The sequence below is a fragment of the Lepus europaeus genome, chromosome 11 (assembly GCF_033115175.1).
Source record: "Lepus europaeus isolate LE1 chromosome 11, mLepTim1.pri, whole genome shotgun sequence".
NCBI classification, from domain to species: domain Eukaryota; kingdom Metazoa; phylum Chordata; class Mammalia; order Lagomorpha; family Leporidae; genus Lepus; species Lepus europaeus.
The window spans coordinates 41,518,491-41,534,534 of NC_084837.1; the positions used below are offsets into that span (position 1 = coordinate 41,518,491).

Below are 16,044 nucleotides of genomic sequence, written 5' to 3' on the forward strand. Positions count from 1 at the left end.
AGGTATTCATAATTAGGACCAAACCAAATGTAAGTAATCAGAAAATTAAGGGGAAAATGACATTATGATGGGACAATGTTTTCTTAATGACCTCTTGGCTTAGAAGGATTTTCTTATACTGGAGCATGGGGACTTGGGTGCATAATACATTAACCCTACTAGGTACCCAGCATGTAAATGTCTTCCTCAAGTGTTAACAATATACCTTAGAATCACTTAATAGCACTGACTAAATAATACTGCCCAAAGAAAAGAGATAATTATCAATTTGTTAGAAGTTACATGTATTTTCTATAAAAATTCAAGTCAATTCTACAAATGTATGGAGCCTCCTCCAAGGGCACAAAAGATACAATGACAATCTCCAAACTACTTACAACCTATTGGGAGACCTAAGACATGAATGGAACCACTTTAGAATTTTTGTCCCAAAAAACATACGTGAGTACATGCATGGATATCTAAACGTGAGATATTTTCAAAATATGAATATTAACTAAATTATAAATGCAATTATTAGAATGTTAGGTTGTCTCTAACACTGAACCTTTTATTCCATGTTAGGATACAAAAATGTATTATCATTTTTTGAAAACAGGAACATCTACATATTCCCAAGAACTGAGCTGGGTAAGTTTTATACAGCAAGCTATTCATGAATGAGTATTTATTGCCAATACAAAGTCTGTCATTTTTCCTGCCTCAGCCCAACTGGTCTACATTTAAGAGGAGCCTGGTACTATGCATATAAGATAACTAAATTCATAAACACCAAAAAGAATGGGCAGTGATCCCATGGGCAAAATCTGACCCCTCCATTCCACCTCCCAACTACCATAATCCAGAAGAAATCTCCAAGGATCATGGAAATACAATGTAATAATTTAGATATTGATTGAAATAAATAGTATAATCTCTCTTTGGATTACTGCTATGCATTAAAGATCTCAAGGTTAATGCTGGTGTCAGTAAGAAAATAAAATTCAGGATTTTTTTTTTCACTAAATGGATTGTAAGTCCTTGTTTTTCGACAAGATAAAACACAGCTAGCTGAAACTAGTATCTCCTCCCACCTAGACTGTCACACTAGGTGTGATACTCTTTAGGAGCGAGGAGAAACTTTTATGTTTTTAAAAGCTTAAATTTCTCTGAAAATCAAGCTAAATCCCCAAACACACTTGTATGGGATTCTATTAAATGCAGTTTTGTTGATGTGGCCCCAAATGACTTTCCCCCTCTTTCTGTCTCTGCAGGCTGCCCCGAGTCTCCATTTCTGCTAATGATCTATTGCTTCTGTCGGATTCAGTACAGCCCACTGGCTATGGAAATGGCAAGTCTCAGCAGGAGACACCAAAATGGTCAGCAAACAGGGCTGAGCCATGTCATTTTCCTCAAATACTTTCCCAGGAATGAAATGACAAGCTTTAAAATGTTGTCTTCTGCTCAGGGCAAATATTTCTTTATTAAACAAAAGTGCATGTCCCCTAGTTTCCATTCAAACCATAGCTTAAAGTATGTCACTGGAAGAACTACTGTAAAATAATTTTATACTTTTTTCCCTAATAATCTCTTTCCCTGTTGCTCTCACTTCTATCTCACGGTTCGAAGCCCAGACACTCCCATTATTAGCAGTGACAGCTACAGGACCTTAGGCAAGTCACTTGACTACTTTTTTCCCACCCCAAACAACCTAACCACATGGCAGAACTTCAGCAAGTTTGTGCAAAAGTCATTACTGAAGTCCATGCAGCTTTTTCCTAATTTACATTTTCTATGAACTTTCTGAACACCCCTTGTATTGTAGTGTTCAGGCAAAGTCAATTGAAACGATTAGCATGAATTACCAATCACTCACATATATCCCAAGCTGATTAATAACTTTCCAGGACTAAGAATAGCTTGACCTACAACAATCCAATTCTCAGTTTTTTCAAAAAATAATATAGCCTAGCTCATTCGGCTGAGATAATAGGTACCCACGCAAAGCACCCGACAAGGGTATTTTATATTTAGAAAGACTTAACAATGGCTTCCGGAAGATTAAATGCTAAGTTCTGGACTGGGCTTTTACATTCAGTCCACCTAAATGTGATCTCAAGAGAGGATACAGCTGATCTAACTATGCATTATTAAATAGTTTGTGAGTTTTATCTTCTATGTGACTACAATTCTAAAAGTATAATTTAAAATGTCATTGAACTACCCTTATGGATTAAAGATGCAATTAAAATAGTCATTGATATTATCATTTGCCTTTGTATTTATGGAGAACTCATGGACCAACCACTTACAAAAAAAAAGAATTTTCTATTTCTTTAGGTTAATTCTGCTCTTGTTCTAATCTTTACCCCAGACAAAACCAAAACACTGCATCACCCTAAAATGGAGCGTAAGAGTGGATCACTTCAGAGGGCCGTTTTCGAGTGACCTAAAGGGTCACCTGCATTTTCTGACTCTTTAGAAATGAGGCAAAGAGCTGCTCTGGCTACACAATCCCTATAGCCCTTACGCGGCCTCATAAGAATTTGATTAGGCGCCTCTGTGTGGGAAATCTAACCATTAGCTACCCATTTTATTCACTCCAAACAACAGAGTTTTATAACAATTTCACTCATTTCTCCAAATGCTTTATTTTTCCCAACAGAGGTGAAGTAAAATGCCATGGCATTTTCTTTTCTTAGGGTTCTACTGCTGTATCACAAAATGACACTGTTCCGTGGATTCCTTACCTCGCAATTGTAAATCATCAACTCCTGAATCGAGAAGTGTCTGGTAAGTGATATTCACAAGGAGCCAGCAGACAGGAACAAAAGCAGCTGGAGACAGGGTGACCAGGGCCATCTGCGCCAGTGCCCAGGCCGGCCTGCAGGTGCAGGCCTGGGGTTCAGAGCATGGCGCCTGCAGCGCCCTCAGCAGGATTCCCATAGTCCCCCCTTAACAGCCTTCTCTGGTCTCTAAGGAGTCTGGTACTATGCAGGCCAGGCTTACGAGAAATAACACCATTTGGAAACCTCAATCAATCACGAGAAGAGCTGGAAGTCCCCTCTTGCAATCAACTGTTCCATCCCCAACTGTTTTCAAGAGACCAGGATCCTAATTCCACTTCAGCTGATTTACAGAAAGTCAAATAGTTGGGCTTTAGTTTCTTCTTATGGCTTGCCTGTATTTCACATTTTTCCACATTTTCTTTTCTTCCTCTACTTTGTACAATTATAAAGGAGGTCTTTGACCCTCTTCCCACACACATAGACAGCTACTTACAGATTATTCTGTAATAATCTGATTTTTAAAAGCCAGGAACAGACTACAGATTTGACACCATAATATAATTGTTGAATTTTTGTGTTCCATTTAGCTCTTCTAGAAAATTTTTTAAATATCTGAAAGTAATTCTGATTTGATTCCTCTAAGCCACTGTGTCCCAGTGTGTTCTGCAGATTTCAACTGCTCCAGGATATTTATATATATATATATATATATATATATACACACACACACACACACACATACATATATATGCACATATACATATATATGTATATAAAATCTCAAATTTACTCATATTCATATTTGACATATGGACTTTCATTTCTAAGATCTCTGTCCATTTATATAACTGATAGTATAATTATTTTCCCATTCCACTTTAATCTTCAAATCATTCAGTCACCCTTAGTGCTGGAAAAGAATTAAAGATATGTTCTTAGACTCTGCAAACAACCTTCGTTATCAGCATACCCCAAACAAAATCTGTTGGACCCCAGCCACACTGCTGCTCTGCTTTGGGGACTGTGAGTGTGTGTATGAATGGAGTGAACTGGCTGGGTGGTCTGATTCCTGCCCATTGCTTCTAGGTGTTGGGCTCTGCCACCACCAACTTATTTGAGAGCTCACTGTGCATTCTGTGTGTGCGACTTCTCACCACAGCTAGGCACTGTGTATAGCAGCTCACCTAGTTCTCACAGTACACGGTCAGAGGAGGAAACTGAGGCTGAACAAGCTGAAAGAATCTGCTCAAGTTCACACAAGCATGAAGAGGCATGCCAACAAAGGGGTAACTGATTCAAAGGAGACGACTCTCTGTTTCACTGGGCTGTGTCCATCTTTTCCCTTTCTTCTCCACTCACAGTGGGAATGCTGACAGGCAAAACCTTGGCTCATCCTGGTATGCCAACATTTTCTCAAGTCTTTAGGCACTCCATAAATCTGCACAGGACTGAAGCTTAGTATTTTTAGATTTATTACAACCAGAAAGTCTCCATGTGCTATTAGCACTATTTTCATTGCAGGAATCAAACAGGACAGCTTTCCTCCATGACAACAGTTACCTCAAAGCCCTTCCCCTCAGCTACACTTCTCACACAACTTCCCAGTAAACAACGATATGTTTACTCTAAAAATCAGTTTAGAAAGTATATAAAAATCCTGGTGATATGTTCATGGCATACATGTCCTCATGTATACCATCATGAACTCCTCCTGAATTCTCCCTTTTGATGCTGATGCAGAAATGTACCCCTCTTGGCATGGCAGAAGACTGATTTCGTGCAATGTGCATGAACAGGGTCCCAAGTGCTCATCCATGTCTTGCAAACATAAGTTATGCCAATGGACAATGACTGGCTCTACCTTCTAGCTCATCTGCAATAGCAACTGCTTGCTTATTCCCATTTTTCTAAGCAAGCTGAGGATGTCATACCATATACAAAGAGTGATGACACATCACATTTTAATCTAAAGGAAACCACACTCTAGAGCCTCTTGCTTTGTCCACTTGCTTCCGAGTTGCTAATGACAGCATTCTGACAATGCATTTGACTTCTCACAGAAGTATGTTTATTTCTCAAGGTAAAACTACATCTTTACTACCAAACTTTAAACCTTTTACCCTGAACTAACACATATTGGCAGCTGTAAATAACATTAATGTCAATATTTATGTTGTGTTCAATGAAAATTATTTATTCTGTTTTAACTCAGAGAGTATTTTATTGGTAATGTTTCTGTATTTCTGCACTGACAATGTTCCTGAAAAGCATTAATGTCTTTCTTCCAAACTTGCACATTATTCTATTTGTCCAAACTTGTACATTATTCTATTTTACAGACAAAAATATTTACAGATAAGCACATTCGATATGCCAGGTTGTGTACTAAGCACTTTTAATCACACTATCTAATTTAATCCTCGCAATATACCTGTCAGGAAAACGTCTAATGCTATTCTCTCCATTTTAAAGGTGAAGAAACTGAAGTTTAGAGAGGGCTAGAGAACATTCTGGATCTACCCAGTTAATCAGAGAGCAAGCAGGGAGGCAAGTTCAGGTTGGCCAGATGTCAAAAAATCCATGCACTTAATGAATCTGCCATACTCTGTCCCTGGTCTAGAAGGTATGGATAAGAACTGAGCTGTGAACACAGAGATGAACCGAGGCCCTCGTTCTGAGGATATATGTGAATTTTCCTGCTAGGATTTATTCATCAGATATTTCCTGGGAACCTGTTATATGTATGAAGGACTCACATTTTACTTTGTCTATACTAACATTAGTCCTTGTTCTGGCCCCATTCTGAAAAACATGGGGAGTTTATACTGAATTTAGTGGGATTTGAGCTTTCCAGAGTAAAATTTCATGAGTTATATTCCCAAATCATGGCAAATGAACAGCCCTCAGGTCCCCTGCTGCTTTTGTATACAATGAGGTAAAGCACCAATGGTTTTTAAATAAGAGCTTTTACACTTTTACAACTACACAATGTTTTCTCATAATCATGAATATGATTTTTCTATGGCCTAGTAAGTTAATTTAATTTTGAGCAAGAAATTAAGCTTCTTCTCCCAAAGTGAAATTTTAAGGCAATACAATATTATGAAATAAGTTTGCCATCAACTCTGCATGCTTTTGCTTTTCAATTTTGAGAATGGAGGTTTTGATAAAACACGCATTCTTGAGATAATGTGCAGACCACTGAGATAATTCTTGGCAAGCCACACCAAGATTCTCCAATGAAAGCCCTTCCGTAAGTAGGAAACACTGATCTCGATAGAAAAATTAATGCTAGGGACACAGTGATGCTCTCTTCGATAAAGCCCAGCAACTTAAAGAAAATGCATATTCCAGATGGGAGATCCAACCGTCTGCTCCAGTTATCAGTTTACTCAAGTAGATTATGCATAGACACATCTCTCTTATAAACCCTGTATCAAAAGTTGTGATTCACCCAGGTACATGTTTCTACAGAAACTCAGGACAGGGGCAAGCATTTAGCCCAGTGGTTAAGAAACTTGTGTCCCACTTGCGAGTGCCTGGGTTCAATCCCTAGCTCCATCTCCTGACTTGAGCTTGCTGTTAATGCACACCCAAGGAGGAAGCAATGATGGTTCAATCACTTGGATTTGAACTGAACTGAATTCCCAGGGAGTTCTCTTTGTAGGTATTTGGAGAGTGAACACGTGCATAGATATTCTCTCTCTCTCAAATAATATGAAAATATAGACAAAGAAACCCAGGTCATCTCACAACTTTCATTATTAACTTTCAACATTAAAATATTTTCCTAAATGTCAACACTGATGTTATTTGAGGTGAAGATGTAGAAGGGGTGAACAACAGACTAAAGCAATGTCTGCTTTTCCTTCTATTCTTTCCTTTTAGCAAAAACTGTAAACTTACTTTCGATTGTTTTATAGCTCAATTGATAAGGTGTGTTCCTTTTTTTTTGTTCAAGAAAATTTAAAAGCAACTAATTTAAATATGCAAAATTATCTTGAGTTGTTCATACGTGAACTTAAAAGCCGTGCAACACAGGAAAATTAAGTAATTATGCCTCCAAGTTATTTACTGCAATTAAGCTCATTTATCATATGCAAATTAGTGCAAACTGGTCTCATTAGTTACTAAATTACTCAATATGAGCTGAACAATGTAGCACTCCAGTTTGTAATGAAAAATCCCTGTAGAGGCAAGCAGTATCAATTAAGCTAATTTGCATATGCAAATATATTCACTAACTTTCTCCTTTTCTATATTTAGTTTTACATTTCCTTACCATTTTGGATCATAGAGAGGCTATAGGGTCACTCACCTTTCTCTCCTTTCTCTATCACAGGTGAAGACATTAATTCAGAACACCTCTGTTATCTGCAATCACTTAATTTTATTTTTGCTCAGATGTCCAGTAGGATATCATCACACCAACAAAAGCCTTCAGAAATAAGTTACAACTTCCTAGAGAGAAGCATTTCCTTCCTATATACACGTGTCAATGCAATCAAAGTGAGATTCTAACTCATCAACAAAATAAAAAACAAACTTGAACGTCTCACATTCTTTGCTACAAGCCCTTGGAAAACACTGCTATCACATGTAGAGGAATATTGACATGGCTGGGCAGCCTACTAACACAATAATAACTTGTAGTTTTGGATGAGGTAGCTGTTTGAGTGGCACTCACTCTCCTTTGTTTTAATGGTACTTCCTCATGTTTAAATGGTACTGGGCAACCTTGTATTTTCTTTGGCTGCATGAGGTTAAAGAAGACACTGATGACAGCTGATGAGGCATTCCCCACACACACCCACACTGCTACAAGTAGCTCCCTCTGCCTGTCTTGCGGGCTTAGTTTCTCTACCATAATCTGCTTAGTCTTCTACAACTGGCTGGTCTCAGAGACAGGAGGGGAACTGTGTCTATAAATACTAGAACAATAACAAAAGTATAATAATAATATGCTGTTTATTTTGTTGTCCTCATTACATCAACCACAAATTGTTAAATATTTCTGGTAGAGAACCTATATGTTCTTATTTGTCTAACAATAACGATACATGACAAAATGAGTATATGGACCAACCACACTGATTCCAGCACCTTCCCTTAGTCAAACATAAAAAATCAATTAACAACAGAAATGCAGAATTTTAAATGTAAATATTGACCCAATTTTCTTCTAAATCTAATCCTATCCCTAACAGTCTCTCTAAATACAGACTCTTATTATTGTGTGAACTGATTCTGTAGTCCACTGTTGAAGGTGCTACAGCAGTGAAAAAAACAAACAAAATTAAAACAACAACAACAACAACAACAAATCCCAGTGAGAGATGCACATCCCAGTGCCTGGGTTTGACACTCAGCCCTGGCTTCCTGCAAATGCAGACCCTGGGAGGGCAGTAGTGACGGCGCAGGTGCTCGGGTCCCTGCCACCCACGTGGGAGACCTGGATTGAGTTCCTTGTTCCTAACTTTGTTGTGGACATTTGAAGGATGAACCAGCAATGCAAATTTTCACTTTCTTTCTCTCTTAAAAAAAAAAAAAGCACACACATTTAATGATGTCTAACAGTTCACTGAGGTCTATAATAGCATCCATCTTTTCCACACAAATCTTCGATTACTTTGCCTGACAAATAGAAAAGAGTTAGATCTGAACTCCCTTCTCCTCCAGTATTTTTAGAAAATATGTATCCTGTCTACTACTGGCCACATCACTGTCTTGTTTAAGAGAGTTCACGTAACAATACATTATCTGTGTAAGAACAATGATTTCCCTGGCTATAGTGCAGAAGACAAGCAGTCATGTCACCATTCTATCCAGCCTTTTCTGATCCACTCTCAAGACAAAGAACCTCAGCTGTTATGGTCATAGAATGCACGTGGAGGGTCTTCTCAGTCTCCCTCAAAAGGTCTGCCCACAAGATTCTCTTTCAGTTTGGAGTTTGAATGTTATAAGCACAACACAAAAATTCCATTACAGCCAAAAGCAATGCAGAATTAACGACACAGGAGGGTTCATATAATACCATCAAGCACACATGGATAGTGCACTTTCAGAATTACCTCCATGTAGGGCATTTCTTCTTCTTTTTTTTTTTTAAGATTTATTTATTTATTTGAAAAGCAGAACTACAGGGAAAGACAGAGAGATCTTCCATCTGCTGGTTCACTCCCCAAATGGAGAGTGCTGGTCCAGTCTGAAGCCAGGAGCTTCCCCCAAGTCTCCCATATGACTATAGGGCACCAAGCACTTGGGCCAGCCTCCACTGCTTTCCCAGGCCATTGCTGGTCCATTAGCAGGGAACTGGATGGAAAACAGAGCAGCTGCGGACTCAAACTGGTGCCCATATGGGATTCTGGCACTGCAGGCAACAGCTTTACCAGCCGCGCTACAATGTGGGCTCCCATTAGGGCATTTCTTAGAGAATTTTCTTTTTGTGTTCCTGAGACTTGCTTTAAATGGCAAAGGCATTTCTGTGTAATTTGTGCATAAACATGTGAGTACTTCCGATGACTATATTCATGCAACTCAAAAAACTTTACTTCTTTTATGATCCAAAGCAAGTCACTGGAAAGACTATTTTTCAATTACTTTATATGTAGGTACATGACAGTTATTAATAATGACAAGTATTATTCAATATCAGTAGTGAAACATGTGTGTATTTATATGCATATATATTTCAATGTAATGTGCTGACAATGAATACAAACTTTAAAAATCTTGCACATACTAGGCTTGATTGTTTCAACACCTGTGAGGTGAGAAAAACAAAATTAATGCAGAGTATGGAAAAGCCAATATTGCAACTTTATAACAATTACCTAAGTATTATTTACAGAATGGAAAAAGCAACCCATTCTGCTACAGGCATACAAATAATTAAAGTACTCCATTCATAAATCTAGCACCTGAGGGAAAATCATTCCAGTAGTTCATTTTATGACTTACAAAGATAATATTTGTTACCATTTTGTGCTTGTTTCGCCTCAGTAAGGTAAGATGTGATTATTCTATCAGGTCCCTACATTGGGAAAGTGCAAATAAATACTACTCCTATTTTTCTTTCATATTAAGGAAATCATGAAATGAGACCATTAATACCCAAACAGAACTTTTAAAACAGGAATGAAATTTGTGCTTAGTCACTTGTGCCCTCCAAGCATTTAGGAAAGAGCCTGCATCACAATCTCCTCAAATGCCAGGATTTTTGTTTAGCCTGCTGCAAACTGTGCGAGTCTCAATCCTGAGCTAACGTCTTCCCAGACAAACAACACGGGTTGACTTGGGCCCAGGAGCTCTACTTCACAGCCCTGCAGTTACAAGGCTGAACTCTCTTGAATCCTCAACTCACTTGCAGAAGATGCCTCTGTCATAAAATTCACACCTGCAACACCTTCAAGTTCAATAGGACGATAACCCTGGTCATTCAGTCGTGAGACTTCTGGATGAATGCTGGCCTTAGCCTGGCACACCACATAGTCCAGGTCTTGGGCTTGTCTACCTACACTGGAATTGGATTACTTGATCTTAAACAGGCTTGGAGAGAGTTGATTTTGCATAGATAGAATCACCATTAAGTCTAATTTTCCCCCTCTCCACGGATAAAGAGTTACAGTTTAAAAGCTCTCTTCAAATTTCTCAATTTGCGTAAAATATAGGCCTGATTATATACACAGAGCAACAATACATATTAGAATAAAAAAGGGTACACACAAAAAAATTGAGAAATTCATCACCACACTCACTCCTTACCCCTCTCTGTCCAGGAGTACTTGGTATGCGCTTCAAGAAACATCACTGGGGGCACAGGTCCTATGGAAGCCTGGCACCTAGTATTGTGAAGCCAGGCATTTCCTGAGCCCTACACTGTTTTTTTTTTTTTTTTTTTTTTTTTTTTGACAGGCAGAGTGGACAGTAGAGAGAGACAGAGAGAAAGGTCTTCCTTTGCCATTGGTTCACCCTCCAATGGCCGCCGCGGCTGGCACGCTGTGGCCGGCGCACCGCGCTGTTCCAATGGCAGGAGCCAGGTGCTTCTCCTGGTCTCCCATGGAGTGCAGGGCCCAAGAACCTGGGCCATCCTCCACTGCACTCCCTGGCCACAGCAGAGAGCTGGCCTGGAAGAGGGGCAACCGGGACAGGATCGGTGCCCCGACCAGGACTAGAACCCCGTGTGCCGGCGCTGCAAGGCGGAGGATTAGCCTATTGAGCCGCGGCGCCGGCCATACACTGGTTTTTACCTTGTATTGACTTTACCTTCCAAATTCAATCAGTTCCCTAATTCTGCTCACTCACATTATACTCATACATGGCTTAATTTTTTCATCTTATCACCATTGTCTCTTAAAATTCTCTTATCATTTCTTTCAAAGTATAACCTAGTGCTAGTGCTCTGGGCTCTGTTATAACTCTGCTTCCTATATGGACATGCACTTTTGAGTTATTTAAGTTTTCTAAGTCTTAGTTTATTCAGCTTAAAGATGTACAAAAATCACAGCACCTGTCTCACAGGTGCATACTGTAAGTACTCAATGATGACATAAGCAGAGTTTTAGCACAATGCATTAAACTTACTACATAGAAAAATGAAATGAATTTATGCTAAAATATATCTAGACTACACATTTCTTGAAGCCAGACACACACACACACACACACACACACGGCAGTTAGTATTTGCATTATAAATGCAAATTCCCAGATACAATCAAAATACCCAATAGCAGGAAAATAGTTAAAAAAATTATGATACATCCATAGTACAGAATGGCACTTAGCCATTAATAATAATGGAGCTAATCATTTCTTAACACATAGATGACCATCAGATATTAACTTCCAAAAGACTTATTACTAAAGAATACAATTATCAGCCAACAGATTTAGTTTTCATCTATTTTTCCATGTACCTAATGCCCAGCTCTGTGAATTTCAGAGGTGAAAATACACACTCACAACTTTCCCTTTCCCCTTCCACCTTCTCACCTCTAACCCCTTCTTTCCTACAAACATTCAGATTCCTCTTTCTGACCTTCCGGATTTGTCTTCTGCACCTAAGCCTTGTCTGGAGCAGCTTCAACTGACAGAACCTCTGGCCTCTTTTTGGCATTGGTTAGCTACCTTGACATTATTAAGAGTCCTTCCTCTAGCACAATGGAATCCTGTGGTTTATTCTTCCTTCCTCTCTACTCCTTTCTCATCTCCTGCTTGCCTCCTAAGTGGTGACATGTCCCAGCACTGCCTCTCTGTAACCGTCCTTTACTCCCTATCACTTCAACGGGTTTGCAACCTATTGCTTGATTTATTTGATTCCTCTACACGTCTGTCGTTAGTGTTTTTGGCTTGGCTCATATCAATTTGGCTATTTAAGAGAATATGGCTTTCAATTTCTTTCTGGTAACACCATCATCAGACAACTAGTTACTAGTCTAGGCAACTGGTGGTCATTATTAAATCCTGCCATTCCACAGCATTTTATGTCTAATTAATGACCACATGCCACCTATTATATTTCAACTCCACACCAGCCTTTCCACTCACAGAGCCCATCTTGGAGATCTCCATTGCCTAAGACCATTATTACAATTTTCTAAGTGGACTCTGTGTTTCTCGCAACTTAAAGACTCCCTAGATATTTAGATATTAATTTAGATATTAATTCAGAAATAAGCCAAGACATTCTCTTGGCCACTCTCTGGCATGGAAGCCTTCAACATGAGCTCACTGCTAGAGAATCCAGTCCACACTTCCCAGATAGGGTTACCAGGCCTTTCATAATGTTGCACCTCCTCTTTAACGCGTTCCCTTTGTATGTGAAGTGGCCATCATATCAAGCTTATTAATAGTTCCCAACCCAAAGCCATTATTACTTGCTTCCATGCCTTTGTGTCTGATGTTCTCTTTGATTGGCATCCATGCCATTTCTCTTTGCCTCATAAGCTCCTATTCCTCTCTCAACAACTCTGAGAAAGCTTCTTGGATACTTTTTTTTTTTTTTAGCAAATTCACATGCTCTTCTGTAGTCCCATAGTAGTTGAGCTGTGTGATGTTGCTCACCTTATGAGTTCTACTAGCTCTTCTTTCCCCTAGGTGATTGCAAGCTGGTCTGAGACAATACACAGTGAAATATACACACAGTGAAATTTGTGCTCTTATTAAGTATTCGCACATTTCTTTGAGGGGGTGATTATGCCACTGCAAAGTGAGAAACCATCCCTGCACTGTGTTGGCCAAACAAGTTTTTACCAAATATTGGCAAATAAAGAAATGACATAAAGGAAAGATAGAAGAATTAATTACAGGTTCTACAAATCAACCAGGTTCTACTACAGACTCTTCAGAAACAAAACGCAGGAGTCATCCTGACAGAACACTGACGTCTTATTGCGCTTGGTGCAGGTGGGAGCCTGTGTGCTCAAGGACGAGACAGGTTAGGGCAGAGTCATGCTATGGTTACCTCCCACCTTCTTCTTGCCCACACTCCTAGCATTCAATTCAGAGTGCTGAATAGTTCTGCAAGTTCATAACCATTGGTAATAAGAACACTGTCAAGGGAAGTTTCAAGATTATAGAATGCAATCACCCCCAGATGCTTGACTTTCTCCAAATTATCCCTCCTAAGCCACCTATACTTCCCCTTGCAGTCAACAGTTCTGAACATACTGCAAACATGGCCAGCCCTATTGGGAAGTTTTCTCATATTAAGGTAATTTTCCTTCCTTCTTTCCTTCTTCTCTGCTTCTTTCCTCCCTCCCTCCCTCCCTTCCTTTCTTCCTCCCTCCCTCCCTCCTTCCTTTATTTCTTTCCATCCTTCCTTCTTTCCACCCTTCCCTCCCTTCCTTCTTTCCTTCCCTTCCTCCTTCCTTCCTTCCTTCCTTCCCTCCCTTTTTTTATTTTTCTAACGTGAGGTCTTCAAATACCTACAGAGGGAATTAATGTCCCTTTTAGGTCATGTGTTTCCCAAACTAAATTCCCCCAGGCCTTCTGCTACTCTTCAATAATATGATTTCTACTTTGCTCCCCAGTCAGGTTACTCTTCTGCAGATAACATCCAACAGTACATTTTTCTCTGAAAGTGTCGTATCTATACAGAGGGTAAGTAACTCCAAGATGCAGAAGAGCTTGGAGATGCTCTGTTCTCATTCTAGATCCTCTATTGTCTCAAGGAACCCAAATGTTGAGCTGGCATTTGGAACAGCCATTATTTATTATATTTTATACTCAGTTTATGTTCAAATCAAACTCCTAAGTTTTTCTGTTAGTTTTAAATTTTGGCAACTCCTAAGTCAATTTTCCCCTACAATTTAGGAGTCGTCATTTCCAGAAATAATTCAGAAGGTAATAATCCGGAGTTATACCATGAATCATTGACTAAGTCTCGTGCACAAGTAGTTCAGAATATAAACAGGCAGTCTTGAATCACATCATAATGTAATTATATATACATATGTCATGGCCCATACAAAACTTACAATGTAGATTCTGAGCAAAGTATGCAGAGGGAAGAAGGAACTAAAAATGTGAAGATCTGGAAATAAACATGATCCTCTCTAAAGTATCCTTTCAACTAATCCTGGGTTACTGCAAGGGTAATTCCAAATTTCATGTACCCAACAGAGCAGCATCTCCCAAAGCATGTGTGAGGAAATACCACTTCCATGAGATATTAATAAATATGAATGAGATAATGAGAACTACATATCAAACTAGAATAAGCAAAGTAAGACATCTCAGGGCTTTAAAATTAGCAATATGAATTGTGACATCTCAGCCTGATGGAACATCAAAAAGATCTCAGAAGGTTGTCTGACAAAATCACAAATTCCTGGACTTCACCCTCTAGACTCTGGGTTCAGGCCTGAAAAAGCATTTGTTGAGCAAGTGATTCTGAAACTGCAAACAAAGAAACTATTTTGGAGAATCACTGAGATTTGACCAGAAACTATTTTTTTCAGAGAATTTGGTTAACAGTTTCAAAGTATACATACTTTAAAGAATACCATTCTAAATTCAGTAGGACTTGTGACTATATAGAAAATGAAAGCCCCATAGAGGTTATTTGTTTTTAAAACTCAGAATCACCAGGAGTTTAGAGTATACCTTTATTTAGCCCCAAAGCTTACTTACTCCTTTTCCAACACAGTACGCTACCTAACTATCCCAAACATTTTTGTTTTTATAATTCCATGTAAAATATCTTCTATAGCTAAAAGAAGGTTTGGCCATGGAAAAATATATCTTGGAAGTGGGAACAAAAAATCAGAACAATTACCAACAGAAAAAGGCAGATGAGCTGAACTGATTGCATGGTTTCCAGAAAGAAAAGATTTTGTGTGAGGTGCCGAGTTCCAGAAGAATCTTCTATAGGGCTAAGTAAGTACACTTACATCCTAGTAACCTGCACAATTATTTCTAACAAAATTCATTGGCAAAACCAATTATCACTAGCTTCCTTTTACTTAAAAATATACTTATAACTCCACCCAGGCGATGTCTAACTTGGCAAGGGAAACACTGAGATCGGAAACACGAATACACACTGAAGCAAAGAACTGAGGCTTGACGACACGGAAAAATGTCACAATAGTGTCACAAAAAACTTTGCTCTCCCCAAAACAATATACGGCTCTAGAGACACACGCACATATCCACTTACAAGTACAGCACACACACAATTGTTCTGGGAGCAGCCAGGTACTAGACATTGCACATCAACTAAACAGTGCAATTCATCTAAATTATTACAGCACAAATCATACTTGCCCTCCCTTTCTCATTAATATTCTCTCAAGGGATGGCTTTCTAAAAAGAAAAAAAATAAATTCATAAGAATTTCAGAATTCCAAGGTAACAAGAGTCAAATAAATAGTGTTAAAAAGCACTTGTAGAAAAAGACTAAACGTACAGATTTTTCTTAGTAAAACATAAGCAAGCTTCTTTTTCTTTTAAAAGTACCTGCAAAATGTGACTTCCCAAATGTGCTTCAAATACTTCAATGGCTAGTGCACTGGGGCTTCTCCTTCGTTGTGCACCTATAACTTAAAAAGACAGAAAGAAAGAAAGAAAGAAAAGAAGGAGAAAAATTAAGTTGGAGCTCTGATTGTATACCTTCAGCTTAATTTCCCTCTAATTACATCACTACCTAGTTACACTATCAATGAGATCTGAAAGAAACATTGATTATTATTAATTTCTTGTCTGGGCATAAGCACACCCTTGGCTGAGTTTTCAGCTCAGAATGTCAACTTTGAGAAACATTAAAGAACCA

General features: G+C 38.8%; 1 protein-coding gene across 2 annotated transcripts in view; it reads right to left on the minus strand.

Annotated features, from left to right (window-relative positions):
• NPAS3 (neuronal PAS domain protein 3) overlaps window positions 1-16,044 on the minus strand; it is a 913,697-nt gene that overhangs the window by 444,231 nt on the left and 453,422 nt on the right. Inside the window, exon 4 of one of the 2 annotated variants that reach the window (XM_062205293.1) lies at window positions 15,732-15,808. In XM_062205293.1, coding sequence (XP_062061277.1) covers window positions 15,732-15,808 — 77 coding nt within the window. Of the gene's footprint in view, window positions 1-15,731; window positions 15,815-16,044 lie in introns of both variants that reach the window. The other variant, XM_062205292.1, reaches the window with a different exon arrangement.